The 26714-nt window shown below is 51.8% G+C and overlaps 1 protein-coding gene across 1 annotated transcript in view; it reads left to right on the forward strand.

Moving 5' to 3' along the window:
• The window catches only part of EPHB1 (EPH receptor B1), an 80428-nt gene that overhangs the window by 48757 nt on the left and 4957 nt on the right, over nt 1-26714 (forward strand). The window contains exons 5-16 of the mRNA XM_058030882.1: nt 3681-4016; nt 6665-6846; nt 8485-8647; nt 11300-11408; nt 11616-11680; nt 15492-15614; nt 16694-16941; nt 17250-17465; nt 19553-19702; nt 20222-20415; nt 20879-21034; nt 21662-23003. Of these exons, the coding sequence (XP_057886865.1) occupies nt 3681-4016; nt 6665-6846; nt 8485-8647; nt 11300-11408; nt 11616-11680; nt 15492-15614; nt 16694-16941; nt 17250-17465; nt 19553-19702; nt 20222-20415; nt 20879-21034; nt 21662-21770 (2051 nt within the window). The 3' untranslated portion in view covers nt 21771-23003. The remainder of the gene's footprint in view (nt 1-3680; nt 4017-6664; nt 6847-8484; nt 8648-11299; nt 11409-11615; nt 11681-15491; nt 15615-16693; nt 16942-17249; nt 17466-19552; nt 19703-20221; nt 20416-20878; nt 21035-21661; nt 23004-26714) is intronic.

Below are 26714 nucleotides of genomic sequence, written 5' to 3' on the forward strand. Positions count from 1 at the left end.
AATGCAGTTTATTGTATACAAAATGTTACAGCAGCCCAGGGTGGACAGAGCCTGTGCCCACAGCTGTCAGCTCCAGCTGCAGGCAGGTCTGGAGACCCTTTGGTTTTGGTTACATTGCATTATATACTTTTCTTTTGGTTACAATGCATTATATACTTTTCTTTGCTTAGCATCTTAATACAGTAGAACCAATCTATACTTTAACTATTATCTATAGCCTATCATAACTATTATAATTACCATATTCATGTTACCATAATCACTAAAAGTTAGTACATTACAGTTTAAGGTAGAAGTTGTGTTTCAGTTTTCTTGCAGTGGAAAATTCTGAGAACTTTTTTGTACTTGCGACTTTGCTGACTTGTTTTGCTTGTGCTCTCTTTCCGCTTGGTAAAAACATCTTGTTTGAGATGGGTTTATCCTTTGCTCTAAGCCATAAAACCCCTTCTAACTAACACACCCTTTGCCTCCTTGGTTAGCCAGTAAGACTGGCTCAGCAATTCTTTTCTTATATATCAAAACTTGCTTCCATCTCTATTCTTTCATCAGACTCTACCTTTAAAGATCTTTCTGCTAAGCATACATATCTGTGAGACTTTCTTGTCAAACTTTCATCCTTCCCAACACTCCCCTCCCTCCTGGGGCAGCAGCAGGGATCAAATCTCAATCCATGTAGAGTTTGTTTTATTTTCTCCCCCCTGTCCTGCTGTGGATGGGATGAAGAGCACAGCTGGGTGGGCAAGGCGGAGGGATGGGGCGGCTCCACATCCCACCTTACAGGCAGCCTCTGGGATTTATACATCAGCCAGGCAGCGGTGGTGTGGCAGGGAGATAGTCCCCAGGATAAATGAGGATTTAAAGTTATCTGCTCTGGCTGTCTTGTTCATAGTCTTGCAGATGGAGTATTTTTTAATAGGGGGAAGGCTGCATTAAGCATTGGTATTCAGCGATGAGTTGCTGCTCGGCTGCCTGCCCGAGCTGCCTGGCACAGCAGCAGTGTCCTCAGGCCTGTTTTTTGGTGGGAAAAAAGCCCAGGAGAGAGGAAGGAGCTGCTGTGCTCTTCAGCCTGCTGGAAACTCAGGCCTCAATTCCCCCCAGATACACTCCAGGCCCTAGAACCAGCCTATTGTGGAGCTTGAGCACATGGATGCTCCAGACCCTCCATGCTGGGAAGTGCTCAGAGCACACATCAAGGAAACAAGGAAAGGATTTGTGTGTTTTGCTGGATCACCTGAGCTCTCCTACAGGTATTCAGCAGGTTGCACAACTACAGATAATCTACAGATCTTTATTATGCCTTGTTGCATAACTGATTTACAACAGTGCTGTGCTATAGGAATACAGGAAAAAAAGTCTCTTTGCTGATTTTTATTTCTTCTCGTCAGTGCTTGATTTTGTAGTGCTCCAATCTGAGGTGCCATCTGTTCACCCACAAAGTTTCTCTGTGTCAGAGGAGTGCATAACATTGTGGAGCTGCTGGCTGTGCCCTGGACTGGAACCCTTCCAAAGGGTGATCCCTGCAGTTCCTGGGCCCCTGCAGAGGAGGGGAGGGGCTGCAATTAAAGTGGGAGGAATCTGGGGAACCAGCAGTTTGCTGCTGGGAAGGGGAAGAAATACGGCTTTTTTTCCTTTTTCTTGAAAAGATATTGACAGCTTAAGGTATGGAGAGAGGATTTGGATTAAGGCTCCTGAGGCAGGTTGCAGATTTCTGGGGGTAAATCCCGTTGAGCCTTTGTGAGTCCTGCAGTCTTGTTCCCCTGGGGAATCAAGGTCCTTTTCTCTGCTCTGCCCCTGCTGTGGCCCCTACAACCCTCCTGTAACTCTCTGTGACATCTCCACCATGGGGCAGCCTGGCAGTGCTGTGGTGCCTCAAGTACAGGAAAACCTTTTCCAATGAGGATGCTGCACTGCTGGCTGCTCCATGACAGACACTTTAACTCCTAAAGAGGAAATGGGTTAAAGGGAATGGAATATTATTATCTTACTTTATTTTTAAAGCTGTCATTTCTCTGGACGGAACAAAATCTTTCATCTGTATTATCCACGGGAGTGGCTTAGAGGGGCTCCCAGTGTCTCCATGCAGAATGACCTCTCCATCCCACCAGCCATGTCACCATGGTGCTGATGAATCTGTCCCTGTCCTGCCCATCCCTGGCCACTCAACAGGGCTGATTTATCCACAGCCCTAACGATGTTCCCTGGCACACACACACACAAGGAGGGCTCCCATGGGATGGGTTTCCCCAAGACAGAGTGTGCTTCTCTCTCTTAACCCTTCCTTGCAGGTCAAGTCCTCCATCATTTTTATTGCTCCCTGTATCATGGCAAAGTCCTTTTTCTTTCTTGGAAGTGCAGCCCCCAGCCCAGCCAGCATCAGGAATTCCTTGCTTCCCTTATTTAATATAACCAAGCAGCTGAGTTTTGTGGTTTTGGCTGCGGAGCCGTCCTGGCTGACCCCAGATCCTTCCCTGGGTCTGTGCAGTTGTGTGTTTGTACCTCAGTGCTGCTCTCCTGGGCTCCTCCTGAAGGGACTGCAGCCCCCATCCAGCAGTGCTTGCAATCCGAGCCACATTCAATTCCCATCCTCTGGAGCATTTACAATGGCTCCTGGCAGCTTTGATCAATGCAATTTTCTTCTCTTGTCCAACATGGGAGCTGCTTGCAAACCATGGAGTGGTGCTGACTTTCCTCCATGCTGGGACATTCCTAGGTTTCCAACTTGAGATATTCCAACTTGAGATATTGAACCCTTAATAACCACTTTCCATTTTTGACTCTCTCTTCTCCTGCTGCTTCTCTGGTTCTCCATGGTGCTGGCTAAGTGATTTTTCTCTTGCTGGGATAATCTGCTCGAGGTGCTTCTCCATGTGAGCACTGCAGTTATCTCAGCATCTCCTGGTGGGATTAAAATGGATCCAACTTCATGGATGGATCTGTGTGCATTCCACATGGAGTTTTTTTGGACGCTTAAGTGGGTTTGTGGCACTGGAGTTTGTTGCCATCATATTTTCTGAAAAATCCCTTTGCCAGGATTTCTTCTCCTGGGAAGCTGAGAAGCCTCAGAGAGAAATGAAAACAATAATTATCTGATTTGCTTCTCCTGTGTTTTGCTGCTTTGGAATGTGTTTGGACATTGTTTATCATTTAATAGGGAGTTGGTTTATTGGTTTCATGTGAATTGTTTTGACTTAATGACCAATCATGGTCAGGCTGTGTCGGGGCTCTGGAGAGAGTCACGAGTTTTTCATTAGTCTCTTGTTAAGCCTTCTTAACTTCTTGTGGAAGTATCCTTTCTCTATTCTTTAGTGTAGTTTTAGTATAACATAATATAATATAATATAATATAATATAATATAATATAATATAATATAATATAATATAATATAATATAATATAAATTAGCCTTCTAAGAACATGGAGTCAGATTCATCTTTCCTCCCCATGATGAGGGACCCCGAAAATACCAGAGGAGTTGTCATCTCCATCTGGGGAATTTGTTTGCAGTGCAGGTGGTTGGCGTTGCCAGTGTGGGAAGTTGATCCCGAGCTAAGCCAAGCTGTGGACACAAATTCCTCCTGAGGGAGGAGGTGTGGATCCTGCAGAGCCTTGGGGTGTCCTTCCTGTGCTGGAGCCTCTGTGGGAGTCCAAGGACCTGTCTCAGTGCCTCTCCTTCCCCACAGGTGTCCCATCCGGCCCCCGCAACGTCATCTCCATCGTCAACGAGACGTCCATCATCCTGGAGTGGCACCCGCCGCGGGAGACGGGCGGCCGGGACGACGTCACCTACAACATCGTGTGCAAGAAGTGCCGCTCGGACCGGCGCGCCTGCTCCCGCTGCGACGACAACGTGGACTTCGTGCCGCGCCAGCTGGGCCTCACCGACACCCGCGTCTTCATCAGCAACCTCTGGGCTCACACCCCCTACACCTTCGAGATCCAGGCTGTCAACGGCGTGTCCAGCAAGAGCCCCTTCCCCCAGCAGCACGTCTCTGTCAACATCACCACCAACCAGGCCGGTGAGTCCCGCTGCTGCCGGGGCGTCACAGACATCTTGTATGAAAAATCTTTTCTTTAGGATTTTTCCTTTTGAGAAGCTGAGAGGCTTCAAGAGCAAAATGTAAACCATGGTTATCTGGTACATCTGTAGAATGCAACAAGTAGATCTTTGATTGGCCCTCGTTAGTTGTTTCTAATTAATGGCCAGTCAAAGTGAGCTGGCTCAGAGAGTCTGAGCCACAAGCCTTTGTTATTATTCCTTCTTTTTCTATTCTTAGCTAGCTTTCTGATGAAATACTTTCTTCTATTCTTTTAGTATAGTTTTAATATATATCATAAAATAATAAATGAAGCCTTCTAAAACATAAAGTCAGATCCTCGTCTCTTCCCTCATCCTAAGACCCCTTGAACACAGTCACACCAGGGAGTTTGGCTGTCCCTGTGCTGGCTGCCAGCTCTGTGTCCAAAAGGAAAAGCTCCTGGGTGTGAGGGTGTGTGATGGCTGTGGTAACCCCAGCCCCCAGTGGGGAGAATGGCCAGGAGAAAAAGGGAGGAAGATGAATGGGAATAGGGAAGGGTTGCCTGTGCCCTGGGCAGGGTGGGAGGGTTATCTGATACCTGCTTTTATCTCCCTCTAGATGGCTTGGGGATGAAATGGCATCACCGTTTTTCCAGTTGGGAGAAGGGAGATGGGGTGAATCCAGCCTTGAAATGCTGTCTGACTGCGTTACAGCACAGAGGGAGCAGCATCCTGGGGCTGAGTCCAGGCTCTGTCTCCTCTGGCACGTCCCTCTCCCATCATTTTCCCCTTGTCTCCTTTTCCAGGCTCCCCTGCTCCCTTTCCTGTCCCCAGTCAGGCATCAGGAGCTGAATGAGCAGCTCTGGCTCAAACAGGGATGCTGGGGGAGTAGGTGTGCAGATGGCAAGGGGGCAATTGGTCCTGGGCTGCCCTGAGGATCAGAGGGGATGGAAACCCATGTGCTCTGGGTTTAAAAAGGGAATGAGAATTCCTGCTTTGTGCCAGGGCAGGCAGCCTTCACCATCCTGCTCCCTCTGGATAGCACAATGGAGAAACCTGGTGTAAATATTTCAGTGTAAATATTTCAGTGTAAACCAGTGTAAATATTTCAGTCTCCTAGCTCCAGGGAATACAAATCTACACTTGTGCCTGGCTGGCATCGCTGTCTGTTGAACCACGTGCAGCCAAACCTGCCTCTTGTTTCCAGGCCTTTTTTTTTCCTGAGGTGGATTTTTGGGGTGTTTTTTAGCCCTTCTCCCACCATGGGGAGCTGGGAACAGCCAGATCACCTTCATCTGTCTGTCTGTACCCCAGTGGTCCCTGTTTGTCTTGCAAAGGCTGATTGCAAACATTAAAATGCTGGGCTGTGGGGTAACCTGATGGAAATTCACCAGGGATATCCACGGCATTGGTGCTCTTCCTCTAAAATCAATTTGGCTTTGCAGAGGGTTTTTCCAACCATTTCCCCAGCCCCATCCAAAGTAATGGGAGTTAATAAAACAGCAATCAATCAGAGTGCCTAATTTCATCCCATGAGCATATTCCTGGAGCAGATGTGGAGAGATTAAAAAAATAATATAGGATTATTAAGTATTCTGGGTAAACAAAGGCAGTGCTGAACTATCCACATCATCCATTGGCACCATGAGAAGCAGGGCTCCTGCCAGCCCCAGATTCCCTCCATGGCATGATCCTGTGCCCCAGGCTGGTTGTGCTGGGTTCAGGTATTCCTGGGATTCATGGAGGGGAGGCATTTTCCCTGCCCAGCACTGTAGGCATGGTGGGGGGGAGCAGGAGGGCAGAGATGTCTGGACTGGGAGCTGACTCTGTGGACAGGACATGCCAGTGCCCCTGTGGGTGTGGACAGATTTGGATACTTTTCTTCTGATAGGATTAAGTGCAGGATTAGGGCTGTATTGGCTGACTCTGCCCCTTATAAGTATAGCTTGCAGGGCACAAAGCATTTGGAAAAGGGTCTCCTGACTGATTTAGTGGCTCATTGTCCCTAATGGTGGAAGGACAGTGTTGCTGTTTTCCCAGGGGAGGCAAATTTGGGTGCTGAGGATGAGCATCCCCTGAGAGCCCCTAACAGCAGCCGCAGCAGCTTCTCTGGAGCCAGAGCTGGGCTGGGGTGTCCGTGCCCCGGTTCCCTGTCACTGTCCTCAGGGTGGGCAGATTTTTGCTCCCCCATCCCATTTCTGAGAGTGTGTGGGGTGGCAGTTGTGGCTCCCTGGGTGCTGAGTGCTGGCTCCCCACAGAGGCTGTTACAGCAAAAGATGTCACACACAGCTGGACCCTGTCACCAAACCTTTGTTTGCCCCACTGGGGAGAGCTTTGCTGTGTCTCTCCCACCTTGGGAGACATCCTTGGAGCAAGCAGTCCCAGGGAGAAGGAACACCAAGGATTTCCAAGCCCCTAATTAAAAGGAGCAGTTGGTTTAAATAGCAGAATTCCCTCAGTGATTTGCTGCTCTGCTTCCATGTAAAGCTGCTGAGATGCAGTCTTCCCACTGCTAATGAGTGAGCTGGTCCCATGGGGAAGCCAGCCAGAGGCATGGGAGATCTGGGTGGCCGTGGGGATTTCCTCCCTCTCAAGGCCACTTTTCCTACTCTTTTCCATTAATTTTCCCACTCTCCTCTTCCTTTGCAGCCCCCTCCACCGTGCCCATCATGCACCAGGTGAGTGCCACCATGAGGAGCATCACTCTGTCGTGGCCCCAGCCCGAGCAGCCCAACGGGATCATCCTGGACTACGAGATCCGCTACTACGAGAAGCTGAGCCGCATCTGCACGCCCGACGTGGGCAGCACCGTGGGCTCCAGGCCGGCCCCGGTGAGCTGGGGAGCCCTGCTGGGGGCTGGGCTGGGGCAGGGGGGCAGGGGCAGCAGCAGTGGGCTCTGAGACTGGCTCTGCTGGGAATGGGCAGGCAGGACAGGCACCAGGTCACCCGAGCTGCCTGCAGAAGGTGGGAGTGAGTTGTGACTGTAGATGCTAAATCACAGAGCAGCTTGAGTTGGAAGGGACCTTAAAGCTCATCTAGTTCCACCCCCCTGCCATAGGACACCTCTCACTAGGTTGGATTGCTCAGAGCCCTGTCCAACCTGAGCCATTCCTTCCCTGTGGCAGCATTTGTCCAGCACATCAGTGCCCGTGGCTGCCTTGGCTCTGGTGTTTGCTAGGATGAACCTGAATCATGGGGATGGCATCAGGAGGAGAGGAGGGGGTTGGAGATGACCAGGGAAGGTTATGGAGGCTGTCCCTGCCCTGGGTCACTGCCTGCCACTGGTCCTGTCCCTGGCAGCTGTCCTGTCCTGCAGGGGACATGCTTCCAAGCCCTGTGATGAACCGTGCCCGGCCCAAGCTGTTCCATCTCTCCTGTGTCTCGCCAGCTCTAATGAATTCCTCTAAGTATGAATAATTAGATGATATCACCAGCAGCCTCTTACCAGCAAAGCACTGGGGAATGTGGTAAAAAATGACAGTGGAGACTGTCATTGCATGAGGTTTCCAGCAAGGTTTAGGCCAAGGACCTGTGCCAGCAGAGCAGGACTGCAGGGGCTGGGGATCCCAGCAGAGAGTTGCCCTTGAACCTGCTTGAGCAGGGTGTCATAGGGCACATTACAGTGTTTAGTGGAATCAGAGAATGGTTTGGATTGGAAGAGACCTTAAAGATCCTTCAGTTCCATCCCCCGTGCTGTGGGCAGGGACATGAGGTTTCCATAACTGTGGGATGTTTCTGAAATGCACAAGGACGTCAGTCATTTGAGGAGGAGGAATCTGTTGTTCATAAATTATTTTTGCTCTGGATGATCTTATTGTTTCCCTCTGCTATTCCATTCTCCCTGCTCTGGTGGGGCCGGGGTCTGCCTGGGAGGCACGTGTTGCAGGGGCCTCCCCAGTTCCTCATGGGTCCTGTTTCATAAAATCATAGAATGTCCTGGGTTGAAGGGTCTTTGAACCTCATCTTGTTCCACCCTCTGACACAGGCAGGAACACTTTCCACTAGCCCAGGTTGCTCCAAGCCCAATACAACCTGGCCTTGGACACTCCCAGGGGTGGGGCAGCCACAGCTTCTCTGGGCAGCCTGTGCCAGGGCCTCACTGCCCTCACAGGGAGAATCTCTTCTAAATATCCGACCTAAATGTACCCTCTGTCAGTGGGAAGCCATTCCCCCTTGTCCTGTCACTCTAGGTTCTTATAAATAGTCCATCCCTATCCTTCTTGCAGCTCCCTTCAGGTACTGGAAGGCCACAATTAGGTCACCCCAAAGCCTTCTCTGGGCTGAACAATCCCAATTCTCCCAGCCTTTCCTGTGGGATCCTCTGGATCAGGGACTCTTCTGACACAGAACCAGAACCTCTTCCTTATCCCCCTGCAGCAGAACCCCATCCCTGCCCTCAACAGGGACAGCTGGGCTGCCCTCCCGCTGTCCCTGTCCCACTGAGGGTGGCTCTCTCTGGGTGCCCGCAGGACCACAACGAGTACAACTCGTCCATGGCGCGCAGCCAGACCAACACGGCGCGCCTGGAGGGGCTGCGGCCCGGCATGGTCTACGTGGTGCAGGTGCGCGCCCGCACCGTGGCCGGCTACGGCAAGTACAGCGGCAAGATGTGCTTCCAGACCCTCACCGACGGTGAGTGCGGCTCGGCGGGTGGGGTGGGGTGCTCCAGCACTGTGCTCTGGTGGGATTCAGAGAGCTTGTGTGCACACAGCTCGGTCCCAGTGTCGTGGTGGTGTCTCCAGCCTCATGCTCTGATGGGACTCAAGGAGCTTGTGTGCACAAAGCTCTGTCCCAGAGCCGTGGCAGTGCTCCAGCCTTGTGCTCTGATGGGATTCAAGGAGCTTGTGTGCACAAAGCTGTGTCCCAGCAGCATGGCAGTGTCTCCATGTGCTCTGGTGGGATTGAAGGAGTTTGTGTGCACAAATCTCTGTCCCAGCGCCATGGCAGTGTCTCCATGTGCTCTGGTGGGATTCAAGGAGCTTGTGTGCACAAATCTCTGTCCCAGTGCCATGGCAGTGTCTCCATGTGCTCTGGTGGGATTGAAGGAGTTTGTGTGCACAAAGCTCTGTCCCAGCAGCATGGCAGTGTCTCCATGTGCTCTGGTGGGATTCAAGGAGTTTGTGTGCACAAATCTCTGTCCCAGTGCCATGGCAGTGTCTCCATGTGCTCTGGTGGGATTCAAGGAGCTTGTTGCACCGAGCTCTGTGCCAGCAGGCAGAGGGCAGGAGCCGGGTGATTTACGGCGGTGTCTCATTGACCGCCGGCGGGAGGAGGGATCCGCTCTCAATCTCCCAGCTCCAGATTTTCCACCACTATTTATTTCTGTCTCTGCTGCCTTGAGCTGTGGGGACAGAAGCCCCATCACACCAGCTGTGAGTCTGGCACGGTGTGATGGGCTGGGAGGACAGTTGTAGACCCTTGGAGGAAGGGTCTGGGATACTTGGAGTCCATCTGAGCCATCAGGGCAAAGCTGGGATGGTCAGACCCATCTGAAAGCTGATTTCCCATGCCAAAGGGGTGTGCTGGGCCAGCTCATGACCTTCATGGCTTGTTCTGGCCCCAGCCTTTCCCTGCACCCACAAACACTGGCTTCCTTTAGAAACTACTAACCCATGAGAGTGTTTTCCATTAATCCCAGCTTCAGGGCTTATCCAGAAGTTGGTGAGTGAAGCAAGTCCTGTGTCATGGTTTGGAATAGGAGGAAATTTAGGGAGGTGAAAATAGTGAATTTAGGGGAAATTTTAAAATTGGGGAGATCTTGAATTGGTGAACCAAAACAACTACATTCTCCTACCCCTAGGGCAGCTGAGAGCCTGTTCCCTGTAGCTGCTGGTGTGGTTCCTTCTCTGCTTAGGTGACATCCATGGCTCCCAGCCTCACTGCCTGTCTTCCCTCAAGCTTTTCTTCTTCCCTAAAATGGGTCACCCCAAGCATGCATTCGTGTCGAGTGCCAGCTGGGGTGGGAAGAGGAAAACCATGCTGGGTGACCAAAGGGAAGGAAATGGTAATAAACCCCCCTCCAGTGCCTCAAATATTCAGGATTAGAGAAGCGAGAAGAAAAATCCTGCCTCAAATAAGCAATTAATTGAAATTTAATAAGAATGGATTGTGTAGCTTATTAAATAATAATTGATTGTTAGATGAGAATTTCTCAGGATTTAAGCAGCAGCATGCAAGAGATAAATCTAGTTGCCAGTAATTAACTGCAGAGTAGAAAATACAGATAAAAGGGTGCTAAATGCTTTCTTTTGGATGACTTTTATTTTAACCCTTGCATGTGGCTGGTGGCACAGCCTGGTAGACCTTGATGGGGCATTGGAGAGAGGGGTATTTCTAGAATGCTACAGAAGCCCAAGCAATGTGGGATCTGCTGGATACTGCCTGTTGAGAATACCCATACCAGTGATGGGGCAGGGAAAAATGGAGGAGACACATGGAGGGTGCCTGTAGCTTTTTGGGGGTTCCCCCAGGCATATCCTGTCCTCCTTGTGCCACCTTGGCTTTCACCCCAACCTGCTGCTGAAGGATGCAGGGGTGGCTGAGCAGACAAAGGAAGTTCCAAGGGATGCTTGATGGGGAAGGGAGGCTGAGGGTGCCATGGCTCTGCAAATTTTGACATATTAAAACCTACAAGCAGGGTAGGTGGTAAGGGTTCCCAGGTTCCCCTGAGCCTCACTCCCAAAGTTCACCATTGTATGAGTTTAGATATAATTTATGTGAACTCTCTGAGGTCTGATCTGAGTGAAGTCCTGGCACAGCATTCTCTGGCTGGCTTGGTTATTCATGGTGTTCTCCTCCTTTCCTACAACTTGTAGGAATTTTGTGTCTGTGAGACCCCATGTTAAAATTGGTCTAAGTGGCCAACAGGTTTAAATCATAGAGTCTCAGAAATGTTTGGGTTGGAAGGGACCCTAAAGCTCATCTTGTTCCAGCCCCCTGCCTTGTGCAGAGGCACCTTCTGGTAGATCAGGTTGCTCAATAAATGAATTTATTGAGAAAAGAGAAATGCCAAAGCCAAGGACAAAGCCATCTTTGGGAAACTGGGCCCGTGCACAGTGGTCTGATGTTATTTCCAGAATGTTCTCTCCCCTGTCTTTAAGCCAAAGGTGTATGAACCGAGCATACACCAGTGCAACATGGCACTGGCTCATCCCCTGCCTGGATCCCCCTGGTCCCACTGCCTTGGGAGCAGCACCCTTGGGATCAGAGGGGATCCCTTCCCAAGGGCTGCTCTCACTCTGTGAGGTGCCAGGGAGGACTGACCCTGTCCCTCTTCCCTCACAGACGATTACAAGTCAGAGCTGAGAGAGCAGCTGCCCCTGATCGCGGGCTCTGCAGCGGCTGGCGTGGTCTTCATCGTCTCCCTGGTGGCCATTTCCATCGTCTGCAGCAGGTGGGTCCCTGTGGGATCAGTGTGGGATCAGTGTCCCTGCAAGGGGAGGTGCTAAGGTGCACATTAGGGGTGGGAGGGGTGGATGTGTGACCAGGGGGAGCAGCACAATACCACTGCTCATGGAGTGTTGGTGGCAGGGGAGTGGTTTGGGGCCACCAGCAGCTGCTGCTGCCTGAATCCTGGCTGTTGTCTCCCCTGTTCTCCCAGGAAGCGTGCCTACAGCAAGGAGGCTGTGTACAGTGACAAACTGCAGCACTACAGCACCGGCAGAGGTGAGCAGGGAAAGTGGGAAACGCAGATTGGAGATGCTCCCAAACATGCTCCCAGCATTGCCCCACTCCTCCCCTTCCAAGGGGGACTGTGGAGTGGTGGGAGCCCCATGGCAGATGGACAGGACCTTAGGGTGGGAGTGGAGATGTCCACGTGTCTGTCAGGGTGTGAGGAGGGTGGGCTGCAGTGGTGCAGCACTGTGGGTGGAAGAGTACCAGGAGGGATCTGGGGAATGCTGATGGATTTGGGGAATGATGATGGATTTGGGGTATGTCAGGGGACAAGGGATGGGGAGATGATGCTGTGAAGACTCCCAGAGGAGAAAAGAAGGGAGAAAGGTGGTGTTCAGAGGGAAGGTGAGCCCCTGATCTCCTGCCACGGGTTCTGCCTGGGTCTGGATTGATGCTGAGCGTTTAGAGGGATTCTGGATTTTGGGAGCATGAGGTTGCTGGCATTGCTGCTGTCCTGGCTGTGTGGCTGGTGCTTGCTCTATTCCTTGCTCTGGGAAGGATGTGCAGCCAGTGACTGGGAATGTTTAACTGGCTTTGGGCTGCTGATTCCCTTGGCAAACAATTAGGAGAGCCTGAGCTTTTCCTAGGAGACCTCTGTGGCTGGTGGAGCTGTGCAGCAGAATTAATTCCTGATGTGTTTGTGTGTAATGTCTGCTCTGGTGCCCCTCCAGCAGCCAGCACTGCACATGAAAATAAAACAGCAGAGCAGCAGCTTTGGGGGCCAGGATTTTCCTGGTGTCTGCTGGTTCCATGCCCCATCCCTGTGGGATGTAAATCCCATTTTTGCTCTCCTAGAGTTGCTTCCCAGGTGCAGTTTGCTTGTGGGAAGAGCCATCTTGGTCCTGGGTGCCTCCTTGGGAGAAAGAGGAGTGGGATGCAGGGATGGAGGAAGGGTGGGTGGGAAAGCAGGGAGCAGTATGGGTGAGCAAAGGGGAGGAATGGGGATGGAGCAATTGGCCTGGCTGAGAAGAACAGGAGGGCTGGAGAGAGCTAAAGAGGGAGTGGAGACAAGCAGGAGAGCCCAGCCAAGAGAGCAAAGCACTCTGGATCTCCTTAGACCCTCTTGGCATCACACTGAACCCTCCCAACAAGGTGGCAGCACTTTGGGGGGCCCTGAACCTCCTGGGAAACAATAAACTGTGTTCCAAACATCACTGGGTGATGACAGACCTGTGCTTTTCCTCCCTCTTTTCTGCACATTGCTGCACTGTGGGGGGCAGGGCAAGGTCAATTTGATGCCTGATGGATAAACTCACATTAGGCTGCAGACAGACTGATTTTTCACATTTTTCCCCTGTTTTGAAGCATTCCCTACTACACATGCATCCCTAGCTGGCTCCAAGCCCCCCAAAATCCAGGATGCTCAGCCTGGGTAGGAAAGCGATTGCAGCATGTGCCTGTCCTGTGTTTCTAAACCTGGGGGCTGTGATGGCTGGTGTCAGAAATCCAGGGTGCCAGCAGTACCCTGTCAAGGTTAGTGAGCCTCTGGGCACTCTGTCAGTGCAGAGCAAAACAGGTGGGAAATTTGTGGTGAGCAACTAATGGAGTAATGAGAGCATCCTCTGGAACAAATCACCATGTGTTCAGTGGCACAGCAATTACAGCCTCCCAGCACAGCTCTGCCATCCCTCCAGCAGCCCCCTGGGATCACCTGCTGCTGGCAGAGTGCTCCAAGTGGATTTTGGGGTGAGATGGGGTCTCTCAGGGTATAATTTTTTGTGGTTTATCCTTTCCATTGCTTCACTGGGAGCTTTGAGACTGGGGAAGGAGGAAAAAAACTCCCTGTTGAAGCACCAGCAGTTCAACAGGAAGGGATTTTCTCTGTCACCATGATATTTATTGCCAAGGAAGTGTGATGCCAGAAGGAATTGGCTGCTGGAGTCAGGGTTGTGGTGCAGAGCACTTCAACTTTTAAAGAATGATAAAAAATTTGCCCTTGTCTGCAGTAGTGAAAAATTATCTAATCCAGTTTTCAGGATTCTTGGGATGATTTTAAGAGCACAAAGGTCTTTGCAGGTGGGCTCACCATGGTTGCTTTTGGTGATGTGCTCCAGTACCTGAAATTTCACCCAGTTTTTGCTGGTGTGGGAATGATGAGCTGGGGGGCTGATGTTGGCAGAGATGAGGAGTGGGTTTAGGTGCCCAATCCCTCATTTTGGATGGGATGAGGATGAGGAGCGAGCTCTTCCTGGTGATTACTGAGCCCATGGACACATCAGAGCGTATTTGAAAACCAGCCTGTGTTGACGGGGAAGAGGAAACTTGGGCATTGTTTTCCCCTCTGTTCTTTCAATATTTTGATCCGTGAGCTAGTCTCCGTTACGATCCTGTAAATCCCTTTGTAATCCTGGCTGGAGCATCAGCTGCTCTTGTAAAAGAATTTATGGGGCAGTTAAAGTGTATGAGACAGAGCCATAAAGGGATTTATGAAGTGGGAGATGCACAGATGGCTTCATTGCAGCCTCCCCTGCCTCTGAGGTGCAGAACTTCTGCCCCAAAGGGCCCTCTTGGGGGTGAGGATGCTCCTGCCTGGTCCTTCCTGAGTCCTTGATGCCCCACAGCTCTCCCCTGGTGACTGTTTGGCACCAGCAGTGCCCACTGTGAGGCTTTCATGCTTCCTCCTGAAATATTTCACAGCTGGGAGCTGATTTAGATTCCTGGTGCAGAGGTGATGCTGTGGTCCATGCATCCATCTGTATGCCAGCTCTGGAGGGATTCTGGAAAGCACTGGTGTGATGGGATCATGGCCTTGGAAAGGTCCTGAGCAGTGTAACTGAGGGCTGTTAATCCCTATAAGGGTGAAATACCTTGGGGAGGGGACCGGGCAGTGATGTCCCTCCTGGTCTCCTCCAGAGATGACCTTGAGGGGCTGCTATGCCATCCCCAGTCCCCTTTTTGGGTGAGAAATGGCACAGGAAGCTGACCTCCCCAGGGGGACGCCACAGCCCATTGCAGGTCCTTTTTGGATGGCACCACAACACTGGTGTCCAGCTGAGCCCTGTGTCCTCACCGTGCCCTTGGCAGCTCCGTAAGCCCCTGCCATCCAAATGTGACATCTGCAAACCCATATGGGAAATATGGGGACCTGGTTTTGTTTTTTTCCCCCTTGGAAAGGGGCAAGATCCCACTCTGTGCATGTCCCTGCAGCATGCCCAGATCCTGTGACCACACATTGCCCTGGGCTCAGGACACGCGTGTCCCAGCATCCAGCCAAGCCGTATTTCACGGATCCACACCGCTTGTTGGTCATAATTGCTGCACTCTGTCAATTTAGTAGCAGCCACAAAGCCATCAGAGGCCTTTTTGGGTAAATAAATATTTCTTCACTAACACGTGGAGCCTCGTAAAGCCTTCACTGTAAAGCCAGCGTGCTGTAGTTCAGGTCTGTAACTGCTCCTGTTGCCGGGAGGAGAAGGAGGAAGGATAATGGGAGAGGAGTGGAGGGCAGAGTTGGGTGAATTGGTGGCCTGGAGGATCTGATAAAGGATCTGGGTAGGTGAGTGCAGTGATAGCAACCACTTAGTGGAGAGTGTGGGGACAGAAGGGTCTCCAGTTCTTGGCCATGGTACAACTGCTGTTGGTTTTCCAGGCTGCCCAGAGACTGTGGGGATCCACTGAACCTGGTATTGTTCAAGGTCAGGTTGGATGGGGCTTGGGGCAAAGTGGTTTAGTGGAAGATGTCCCTGCTCATGAGGGATGGTATGGAGTAAACTTTGAGCTTCTTCCAAGCCAAACAATTCTATTAACTCTGTTTCTGTAATTCTCTCCCTTTTGCTGCTGTTCCTGTCTTCCTTGTGACAAGGCTCTCCAGGGATGAAGATCTACATCGACCCCTTCACCTACGAGGACCCCAACGAAGCCGTCCGAGAGTTCGCCAAGGAGATCGACGTGTCCTTTGTGAAGATTGAAGAGGTCATTGGGGCAGGTGGGTCTCTCTGTGTCCTGCTGCCCATCCTTCCCTGCCCTCTCTGCTGCTCCTGTGTGGCTGTGCACCCACCTGGAGCAACTTTTTGGGGAAGCACACACGGTCCTTCACCTGGAGGGCCTCAATGATGCTTTAAACATCAGGCTTTGCTGGATTTGTGGTGGGTTAGGGTGGATATGAGGTTGTGTCATGCTTTCAAAGTTCCTCTGAGGTGGGAAAGGCTCCAGGAATGTATTCACTGGTTGACCATGGGGCCCCTTGGGATTTTCCATGTGGCTTTTCCATGAGATAACAAGAAAAGCTCGACCTCACTGTAGTCTGTGCCATACTCCCCTGCATATGTATATATACACACACATGCGTATGTGTGTGTGATCTGTGCTGTTTTATTGCCATTTTTAAATAACTGTGTCATACTCTTAGAGGAGAAAGTGAGAAGCCAGGGAGGGGAAGCTGTGAGGAAGCAATGAGTCAGTTTGTTTGGGATCAAGTTCAGCAATGTATCACCTGGCCTTTGCTGCTCATCCAGGCAAAGTGGCAGCAAACATGGCTTAAATATAATCCCTCCACAGGCAAATTGTGCTTTGGTGAAGTGAAAGCCCTCCTGCGTTCTCTGTATTTTAAATCAGAGAGCAGCAATGTAAACAGCCCAATTATTTCCCACCCCAAGATAAGTGATGTGCAGAAAGGCAGCTGAGATTAACAACACTGACACCTGATATTTGAGGTAGTCCTTAAATGTGGAGGCACTTGCTCTGCAAATCCTCCTTGTGGGGGTTTGTACAAGTGAATGCCTGTGTCGATGTTGGGCTCTGTCACCTTGAAGAAGGTTGCAAACCCAAACAAGTCCCCAGCAGCAGACATGGGCCCTTTTAAAGAGGACAGGCGGGCAGATTTGTAGAGGAGAGTGTTGTTGAAGTGTGAATTGGCTGCCATTTCTCAGCTGGGCAAAGACTCCTTGCTCTTTGCAATGTTTAGTGTGGAGGAGGAGGTGGTACTCTGGGGTTGATTGATCAAAGGTTGGACTCAGTGATTTGGAGGTCATTTCCAACCTAAAAACTTCCACCTTGTGCTCTCAGGGGAGTTTGGAGAGGTGTACAAAGGGCGCCTGAAGCTGCCCGGCAAGCGGGAGATCTACGTGGCCATCAAGACTCTCAAGGCTGGGTACTCGGAGAAGCAGCGCCGCGATTTCCTGAGCGAGGCCAGCATCATGGGCCAGTTCGACCACCCCAACATCATCCGCCTCGAGGGGGTGGTCACCAAGAGCCGGCCGGTCATGATCATCACAGAGTTCATGGAGAACGGCGCCTTGGACTCCTTCCTGCGGGTAATTTAGGCCACAGTGGATCTCCCTGGAAGCTGTGGGAGGTGGGGCCACGTGGGCTATGGCATGTGGGAATGAGATGTTGGTGTCCCATTTGTAAATCTCAGCCTGTTTTCTTAGTTTGGAAGCTGGCTGGAGTGTGCCATACATCTCCAAAATGTGTCTTTTGGGGTGCTTACCTCTGCTGGAATCAGGCAGGGCAGCTGGAGTCCTCTGGGGAGGTGCAGCATCCTCCTGAGGTCAGGGTGAGTGGCCCTGGTCCCACTGTGGGGTCTGATGTTCATCCCAGTTCCTGCTCTTTCTGCTTGCAGCAAAACGATGGGCAGTTCACAGTGATACAGCTGGTGGGAATGCTCAGAGGGATTGCTGCTGGGATGAAGTACCTGGCAGAGATGAATTATGTGCATCGAGATCTGGCTGCCAGGAACATCCTGGTCAACAGCAACCTGGTGTGCAAAGTGTCCGACTTTGGCCTCTCGCGCTACCTGCAGGACGACACGTCTGACCCCACCTACACCAGCTCCCTGGTAGGTACCTCCTGCAGGATGCTCTCCTGCCCAGCATTCCCTGTGGCCTGCACCTAGGAGAAGAGTGCTGAGTGTACAGTCTGCCACGGGTGGGAGTACCTCATGAGTGTTCCCATCACAGAGGCTCATGGTCCACATAGGCTCATGGTCCTGGCTGTAGTTTCCACAAATTATCCTCTTTTCCCTCCTTTCTCTTCCTCCTTTTTAGAAGTTTCCACCTCCCTCCTCCCTAAGCACCGTTCTGCCTTCTGCAGCTTGCAGATAAGCCTCTTCCCTCTCCTCTGTGGAGGAAAGGTGCACAGAGGAGTCCCTGGAGAGACGGGAAGGGGAGGCAGGGAGATCACAGCAACTCCTGGCAGCACAGCGATGGTGTTTTAACCCCCCTTCCCCCAGTGCTCCAGGTCTGGTCTGCTTTTTCCTGCTGGAAACTTGTTCCAAGCATAAATTAAAGAGCCAAGCCTAACGGGAGTTCTGCCATTCCCCAGACATCCTTCTCCTCCTTAATTAACTCATTTGTAGGTAACAGCAGCTCTCTTCTCCCCCTGCTCCTGGCTACCCCAGGGGACCCCCAGCTCCCCACTGTGGCCATTGTCCTGCTTGTGAGCCCCTGAGGGGTGTTAAGGATGACCAGAGGGGACAGGGATGAGCAGCAGGCTGGCCTCCTTTAATGGATTAATAGAAGAGTGTGAGGTGGGTGCCGGCACGAGGCTGCACCAGCTCCTGCCAAAGCAGTTCCTTGGGCTGCTGAGCTGTGCCCAAGTGCCAGGGCTGGCTCCAGCTGCCAAAATGGGAAAGCCAGGGACATGCCTTTAAGGCTGACTCAATGTTTTGGCCTAGTTACAGCCCCTCACTGTCCCTGCCCTGCTCAATGGGATGTTCCTGTTCCCCCCAGACCTGCCCCGCTCACTGCCCAGACCCTTCCTGCAGACAGCAGCCTTTGAGCAACCATCCAGCTTTTATTTTTCCTTCAAAGACCCCAGCAGTAGCTGCTGAGATGAGGCATGAATTAGTCTTTTCCCCACCTTCAGAGATAAAAAGAGATTATCTCATCTGTGTTTTTATTTAATTTGGGCCATAATAGATCTCCCCGGCAGCTGGGAAGTGATGCTGTGCCTGCGATTGCATCACTCTGCCTCCCACAGCAGGCTTTTCGCTCTGGGGAAAAGGCAGGAAAAACAACCTAGCAGTTAATTTCTCCATTTGTAGTTATTCAAATCAAATTTTTTGCCATTCATCCTTCAAGAGCGGCTGACGCGTCCTCGGAAAGGCTGTGGAAAATGATTGTGCTAAACGATTCACAGTGCAGTCCTGCCCCCAGAAAATTCCCGTGTGTCTGTGGTTTTCCTTATCCCTTGGCTTTTTTTGTGGTTGTTTTATGGAGCTTTCCCAGGGAGCAGTCCCTCTGTGTGTGCTGCCCCTCCTCACATCCCTGCACCCTTGGCATGGCCTTTGGCCCTGGGACCTGCTCTGGCTTGGTGAGGTGGCTTGAGGTGCTGAGCCTGATTTTGAGCCTTTGGGAGACATGAAGAGCTCTCTGCCAAAAGCACTTTCCATTGGCTTTTAAAGGTATTTTGCTTTTTGCCTTCCACTCCAAAAGTAGGGCTGGAAGGACCTTCAAGCAGTTATGGGAGCCCAGATGAATCTGTGGAGGATGCTTTTAGTTCAGCCTTGTTTTCATTGAAGGCCAAGGGATGGGGATGCCTGTGGCTCCTCACCTGTGACAAGCACTAGCCCAGTTGTGCTTAGTCTTGTCACCTGGTGACTCCCTGGGAATGGACCTGGGAATGGGCCACTGGTGTGCTGGGTCCTGCAGGGCAGCTGGAGTGGGGTGGTGTCAGTCAGTGGGGTAGATCCTTGGATAAACCCATTTGTTTTGTTCAGCTAAGCTATTTAGGCAGGTACAAGATACATTCATGCAGTTGTTTTTGGCTCCTGCCCCCTCATCCCATCAGGTGCCACATGCCCACTCCTTGGTGGGGTCCCCAGGAACCCATGGTTTGGGGTGTGTGTGGGATGGCCCAACTCATGGGCATCCAGCCTCCTCTGCCTAGGGAGACATTTCTCAGCTCAAGTTCCTTTTTCTACAGGGGGGCAAGATCCCTGTCAGGTGGACAGCACCAGAGGCCATCGCCTACCGCAAGTTCACCTCGGCCAGCGACGTCTGGAGCTACGGCATCGTCATGTGGGAGGTGATGTCGTTCGGGGAGAGGCCCTACTGGGACATGTCCAACCAAGATGTAAGCACTGGGGGTCATCCACACTGCTCTGGGGGCTGGGGTCTGGCTCATTCCCAAGAAATCCCTGCCTGAAGGGCTCTCTGCTCCTTCCTGGAGCCTCAGCAGCACTCGGTTTGGAGATGAAACAGGCTGGTGAGTGAGAGGATGCAAGGAGGGAAATTGGAAAGAAAAGCCAGTGGGCTGGTAATTGGACTTCAGCAAGCTGCGGGGCCTTTGAAAATGTTCAGAGGGTTTACAAGCGGGGAAGGAGCTTTGGAAGTGTGACTGCTGCACTCTGGCGAGATCTGCCGAGATAATGAGTGGCAGCTCTCCGCTGGGAGGAACTGCAGCCGCGGAGCATCAGAGCGCAGATTAACCTCGGAGAGCACCCAGCTCCTCCCGCTGCCTCGGCTGCTGATCAGCCAGGCTGGCCGTCCCTTGCCGGCTGCCTGCAGCCCCTCTGCCTGCATGAGCAGCTCAGGGAGCCCCCCGAGTCCTTCATCCCTTCATCCGCTTTCCCCCTCCCTCATCCATGCTCAGGTCATCAACGCCATTGAGCAGGACTACCGGCTCCCGCCGCCCATGGACTGCCCGGCCGCCCTGCACCAGCTGATGCTGGACTGCTGGCAGAAGGACCGCAACACCCGCCCGCGCTTCACCGAGATCGTCAACACCCTCGACAAAATGATCCGCAACCCGGCAAGCCTCAAAACTGTGGCGACCATCACCGCTGTGTGAGTACTGGGTGTGGGGCTGCTCCCTGCCGCCCTCCCACGCCGTGGGGAAAGGCTGTCTGAGCACCTCAAGAATCCATAAATCCTTAGATGGGGGCAGGGGAGTTCTGTCTTCACTCTGCCTGACAGTCAGACAAAGAACATGCGGTTTTCAGCCAAGCAACAGCAATAGTTCTTTGCTATTGATTCTTTATGGTCTGTGACCGTTTGGGTGTGGTGGCTGCTCTGCCGACGCCTCATCCCTGTGGCTCCCACAGCTGGAATACAATGTGTGAGCTTGCAAAGCACTGCTCGGCACGACAGTGTTCCCATGGGACAGGCCTTCCTCATGGCCTTCCATGGGTGTGTGTGCTGGGGGGAGCACAGGGGTAGCAGGGGTGGAACGGGGAGTGTATCCCTGTGCTAGGCAGGGCAGCCCCTTGGTGCCAGCCAGGCGTGTCCTCAGTGGTGTGTCCTGTTTCAGGCCTTCTCAGCCCCTCCTCGACCGCTCCATCCCCGACTTCACTGCCTTTACCTCAGTAGACGACTGGCTGAGCGCTGTGAAGATGAGCCAGTACCGGGACAGCTTCCTGACTGCTGGCTTCACCTCCCTGCAGCTGGTGGCCCAGATGACATCCGAGTGAGTTGGCCATGCCAGGGCTGCCTGAAAGCAGGGTGCTGCCCAGCTGGGGAGGTGGGAGGTCAGTTCAGGGCAAAGGACAGGTGTGAGCATCCCTTACATTGGTCACCCAGAGTCTGGAGGTGGCCATATTCACTATTTGGGGGTCAATGTGTGGGTGTCTCCCTGCTCTCAGTGATGCTCATGGGGCCATGCTTGGGCTCTGTAGAACTGAGCTGAACTTACCTCCATAGAATTCACAGAATGACTGGATTGGAAGAGACCTTAAAGATCATTGAGTCCAATTCACATCCTAACACCTCAACTAAACCATGGCACTGAGTGCCACAAATCTTTTCTTAAACACATCCAGGGATGGTGACTCCACCACCTCCCTGGGCAGACAATTCCAGAACTTCATCACCCTTTCTGTAAATAACTTCTTCCTGATATCCAAGCTATATTTCCCTTGACGCAGCTTGAGACTGTCCTCTGGTTCTGCCTGGTGAAAGAGACCAACCCCCTCGCGACTACAACCACCCTTCAGGAAGTTGTAGAGAGTGATAAGGTCCCTTAGCAACAGCAAACCAGGTTCACTACCCTTGGATTGACTTTCCTCTGACTTTCCTCTGTCTGCTTGTCTTCCAGAGACCTCCTGAGAATAGGGGTGACTTTGGCTGGGCACCAGAAGAAGATCCTGAACAGCGTGCAGTCCATGCGAGTACAGATGAGCCAGTCTCCGACCTCGATGGCATGACATCCCTTGTCCCACGGGGAGGGGCCGGGGAGGGCAGAGGTGGGAGGGGAGGAACTGACATGGGGCAGCGCTGCCAGAGGAGCCACTGCTGCCTGGGGACTGCCACTGCAGCCCGAGGGTGTTCCTGGGACTCACCTCTGACTGGTGACTTCCGTTCCTCACCAACAGAAGCACACTTACCAATGTCATGGGGGACAGCGTATAAATACGTATAAATATGTACAAATCATATATTTAAAAAGCAAAGCAAACCACAAAAAAAAATCATAAAAAACAATGAAGACAAACCAATGTGCGTTGGGGAAGCAAACCCAAACCCTAGAGACCAGACTCCAATCCTGCCACCAGTGAGCAGTGGTCAAAACTGAGAAGGAGGAAGGGGCTGTTGGGGAAGGGAGAAGCACGAGATGGAGCATCCTATCCGGAGGAACCACCTTCCTTTTTCTTCTTTTGCCCTTCCTCCCTGTCCCAGCCCTCCTGGTTCACCCCGCTCCCCTCTCTGCTCACGGACTGGGTGGAAGTGTCCTCAGATGTCTCTGCAGCTCCCTGCCATCCCACCCGGGTGCCGCTCCGGCAACTACCAAAGGACTTCACTGACCACTGCATGGGGGATCCGACTCAATCCAGTTAATGTCTTCATATTGAAGAAGAGATGTACCTTCAATAGAAAACCTTGGGTTTTGGTTTTTTTTTTCTCTTTTGCTTGCATTTTTTTTGCAAAAAGGAAAAAAAGGATTTAAAAAAAAAAAAACTCTCCATCCTGGAAAATGGAAAGAGGTGTTCCCGTGTGTGTGTGTGCGCGCTCGTGCGCCTGTGTATGTTGTCAACCCTCCGTGGACTCGCTGCTCGTCCATGACCGAAGACCAGCGCTGACCCTGCAGCCAGCAGCCGGCCAGGCCCGGGGGCCAGGGGTTGTACCCACAGCCCCCAGGGGCAGGAGGCAGCCTGGAAGCACCTGGTGATGGAGGAAGGGCTCAGCATCCTGCACATGGGGAGGAGGATGCCAAGGGCCAGCCGGCATGGTGGGGATGGGACGGGACTGGAGGAGCCACCGCGTGGCTGTGACTGGGTTGGTGGCTGCTGGAGGAGGAGAGATGCTCTGGGAAATGGACTGCTCAGGCCTCCAGGGCCTTGGTGATGTCTGGAAGATGGCTATGGAGGACTTTTTCCCCCATCTTGTGGACCTAAGGATTTTGATATTGATTTATGGACTTAGGTTTCATGGCTTCAGAGGTAGGTCCAAGTGTCTTGTGTATCTCTGTCCATCCATCCGTCCTGCTCTGTATTTTTCTGCTCTTTCTTTATAGCCTCTTTCAGTGGATGTTTCCCCATATTTTAATTTAATCTTTATTATTCTTTTTTTTTTTTTTTTGGTTCCTCCATTGGTCTCCTAGGCAAATTGATCTGGTTAAAATTGCCCAACACGTGTTCAGTGTTTACCCAGAATATTGCAAGGCTGGGCCATCTGACTTCCCCTGTGGATCGCGCCAGGAGTTTATAAAACAAATGAACTCTTAATAAGGCTTTTACTTAGAGGGCTGTGTGCGAGTTGCAATGATCCATCACCGTGCTCTCGCTGGCGCTGTGCCGCGTGGTGGCAGAGCAGTGGCAAGGGCTGGCTGTGCCTCAGGGGCTGCAGGTCCCAGCTGGGATTTGGTGGTGTGGTGGCTCATATGCACATGGAGATCCTCTGTCATCTTCACTCACCCTCATCCCTCTCACTCTTCCATCCCCACCGTGGCAGTACTCCACATCTGCCTGTGCCATGGGGATGTCCTGCATCCATCCATGTCCTGGAGGTGTTCCTGAGCCACAGGGATGCCCCATGTTCAGCTGTGTTATAGGGGCTGCTTTACTTCTCAGCCCATGTCTGTCTGTGCTGAGGTGATGTCCTGTGTCCATCAGTGCTGTGAGGATGACTCACACCCACCTGGGCTGTGGTTTTTCCCATTCTGCCATGGGGCTGCCCATATCCAACTACACCATGGGATTACTCCATGTCCATCTGCCCTATTGTATTCCCATCTATGCCAGGAGATGCCTCACCAGATTTGCTTGCTGCCTCTGAACACAAGGAGAGAAGTCTGTGCTCTGTTTGCTCCCAGCACCTGTCCACATCTCCTGAGTGGGGACACTCCCTCCTGTGTTGGGGCTGTAGGGTTCTCTGTGGCTGGGTGGACCCCTGTGTATCCCTGAGGAGCACATGCTCAGTTCATGGTGATTCATGAGGAACACGTTTGTGCTCATGGTTCATCACCACCAGCAGGTGAAGGACCCTTTGGGGTGCTCTCTACACCTCCAGTTTTTTTTCTTCCATTGCCCAAGGCAGGTAACCCGTGCTCTGCTGAAGAACAGGAACTAACAAGATGCAGGAATGAGCTTGTTTGAATTCACTGAACTCCCCCCAGAGAAAGAGGCAGAGAAAAACCCCCTTGTTTACAACAGCAGGGACTGCTCCTCTTCCTGTCTGATAGGCGATTGCTAATACCTCTCGGGATGCTGGCGGCCCAAATCTGTATTCTGGGATGTTGTCACACGGAACACAACATGCAGATGGAGCGGGTGCCACGCATGCTAATGCGCCGCCCCGCCACATTGGTATTCGCTGGCACTGAAGGGTCCTTTGTGGGTTTTTTTATGATTTCTCTTTTATTAGAAGGAAGCTAAAGGCGTTTAAAGGAACAAGTGACAGCCACATAGGATAAATATCAATACTGCACCTTTATGGCTCCCCTGCCGCTGTTGCCTGCCCTGTGAGCACCTGCAAGGCAGCTGCTGCAGCCTGCTCAGTGCTGTCCCTGCCCCAGCACGCCTCAGCAACCCTGCTTTCATGTAAACCCTTTAATGCAGAACCACAGTGCCACAGGGTGAGAATGGATCTCTGAGACCATTGAGTCCAGCCTGTGACTGATCCCCACCCTGTCAGCCAGTCCTGAGAACTGAGTGCCACAGTTCTCTGTTCCTTCACAGCCACTGTTCCTTCAACACCTCAAAGGATGGGCATTCCACCACTTCCCATTCCAGTGTTTAATCACTCCTTCAGTGAAAGAATTCTTCCTGGTGTCCAGCTCGAACCTCCCCTGGCACAGCTTGAGGCCATTTTGTGGTGAATATGAAATGTGAATCATTCAGTCCTGCCCATCCCACTCAGCAGATCAAGTACCCTTGAGGGGTCAAACTGGGTGCTCAGGTGCTATCAGAGATGCCAAGACCCTCTTGGTTCAGTTTCCCAGGGATGATGCTCCTTGGTTCTGGGCCACCAGCAGTGCTCCTGGGCATTGCCAGGGCTGGTGGCCCTTCCATTCTGTTGCCCTTTCCCAGCTGTCCAACATCTGATGTCTCCTGAGCTGTGTCAGAGCAGATGATTCCCATATGCCACCACTTCTCACCAGCTGTCCCTACGTCTTGGCCTTGTGCTGGGATCTGTATGTGTCCCCTCCAGGGTCATGCAAGAGCCCAGCAGCAGACTGGTGATGCTTTGGGGTGAACAAAGAGGATGTAGGTGGGCTCAAATAAGTCCCTGCAGTGAAGAGCCATCATGGGTCAGGGGAGTTGCTGGGGAGGGTCACCACAGGCCACCTGTTCTGTTGCCTTTTAATTAAAGTTGTTTTATCTCAACCAGAAGATTTCATGAAAGGCCATCAGTCCGTTAGTGGAAAACAAAGAGCAAAGTCCAAAATAGCTATGTTTGGTTTTTGCTTTTTCTTGAAAAAAAACCAGCATAAAAATTTCAGATGATTTCTGACAGATCATTCTGTTACTTTAGAGGCCTTTCTTCCGCAAAAATCAGTTTTCCAAACTAAAGCCTTTTTGACTGAAAGTGACAGTGCTATCCCTGCCTGGCCATGGCAGCACTGTTGTGTTTGACCTGCTCCTCCTTTTCCTTTGTCAGATGCCAGGGAAGAGGCTCTCACCTTGACTTGGGTGGCACCTCTTTGATGCTGCTCAGTTGCTCCTACTCCGGCGAGAGCCTCTTCCTTGGTGTAAAGATGAACACTCCAGTTTCACATCTTTTGATTCACACTGGTTGGTGTTGGACTTCCTTTCTTTGATCGCAGAAGAGAAGGGATGGCTCAGAAGCTATTTTCTGCCTGCAGGGTTATGGTTTAAAGGGAAGAAAAAGGAATTTTGGATCAAAGAGGACCCCAACTGCACAGGCCTTTCCTCTGGGCTGGGTTCCATCCATCACACAGGGTCCTGATAGGTTCTTGTGCCATGTGGAAGGGCTGGGAGGGGCCCATTGCTGGTGAGCCCCACTGGGTTGGATCCTGATCCCTGCCACTGCTCCTGAGTGAATCTCAGTCACAGTGCCTTGCTCTTTTGCTGCATCCCACGTGAATATCCATGCATGGATGTGGCTGTGTGCCCAGGTGAGCCCACCTCACCCTCACCCCTGATCCTGGCGTTTCACTTTGTGCTCTGCAGTCATCAGCTCCTTCTCTCCATTTCTATGGCAACTGTAAAAACCTCAACCCTTTTGTGTCTTTTTAGGGGATTTTTTGTGTGTGTGTGTGTGTCTGGGTTGGCTTTGTCCTTTTTGCATAGAGTGTTAAATCAAAAAAGGGACTTTTGGCTACCAAACCCCTGCTTTGAGCTTGGCTCAAGGTCTCATGTGAGAAGCAGTGGGCAAGATCCTTACAACTGGACTGGGTGTTGCCAAGTGGCTCCACATTTCCAGCCCTGCTGTTATTTCCCTCATCCCCCAAAAATCCCCATTTGCAATTCAGCTGCATTGTTCTCCCCTGGGGCTTTTCCATGCTTTTTCCACTGCCCATCCCTGGGTGTGATGGAGGAGCAGCAGGCTTCTCCACAGCAGTAATTAAAAGGAGATGTGGTGCCTCTGCCAGGGAAGGTGAACCCAAGCCCCTCGCATCTCTGAGGCTTGAATGTGGAAGAAGAGCGTGTATTAATGGCATAATTATGTGCCTCTTCCCAGATAAAAAA

This window comes from Melospiza georgiana, chromosome 10 (assembly GCF_028018845.1).
Source record: "Melospiza georgiana isolate bMelGeo1 chromosome 10, bMelGeo1.pri, whole genome shotgun sequence".
Taxonomy (NCBI): domain Eukaryota; kingdom Metazoa; phylum Chordata; class Aves; order Passeriformes; family Passerellidae; genus Melospiza; species Melospiza georgiana.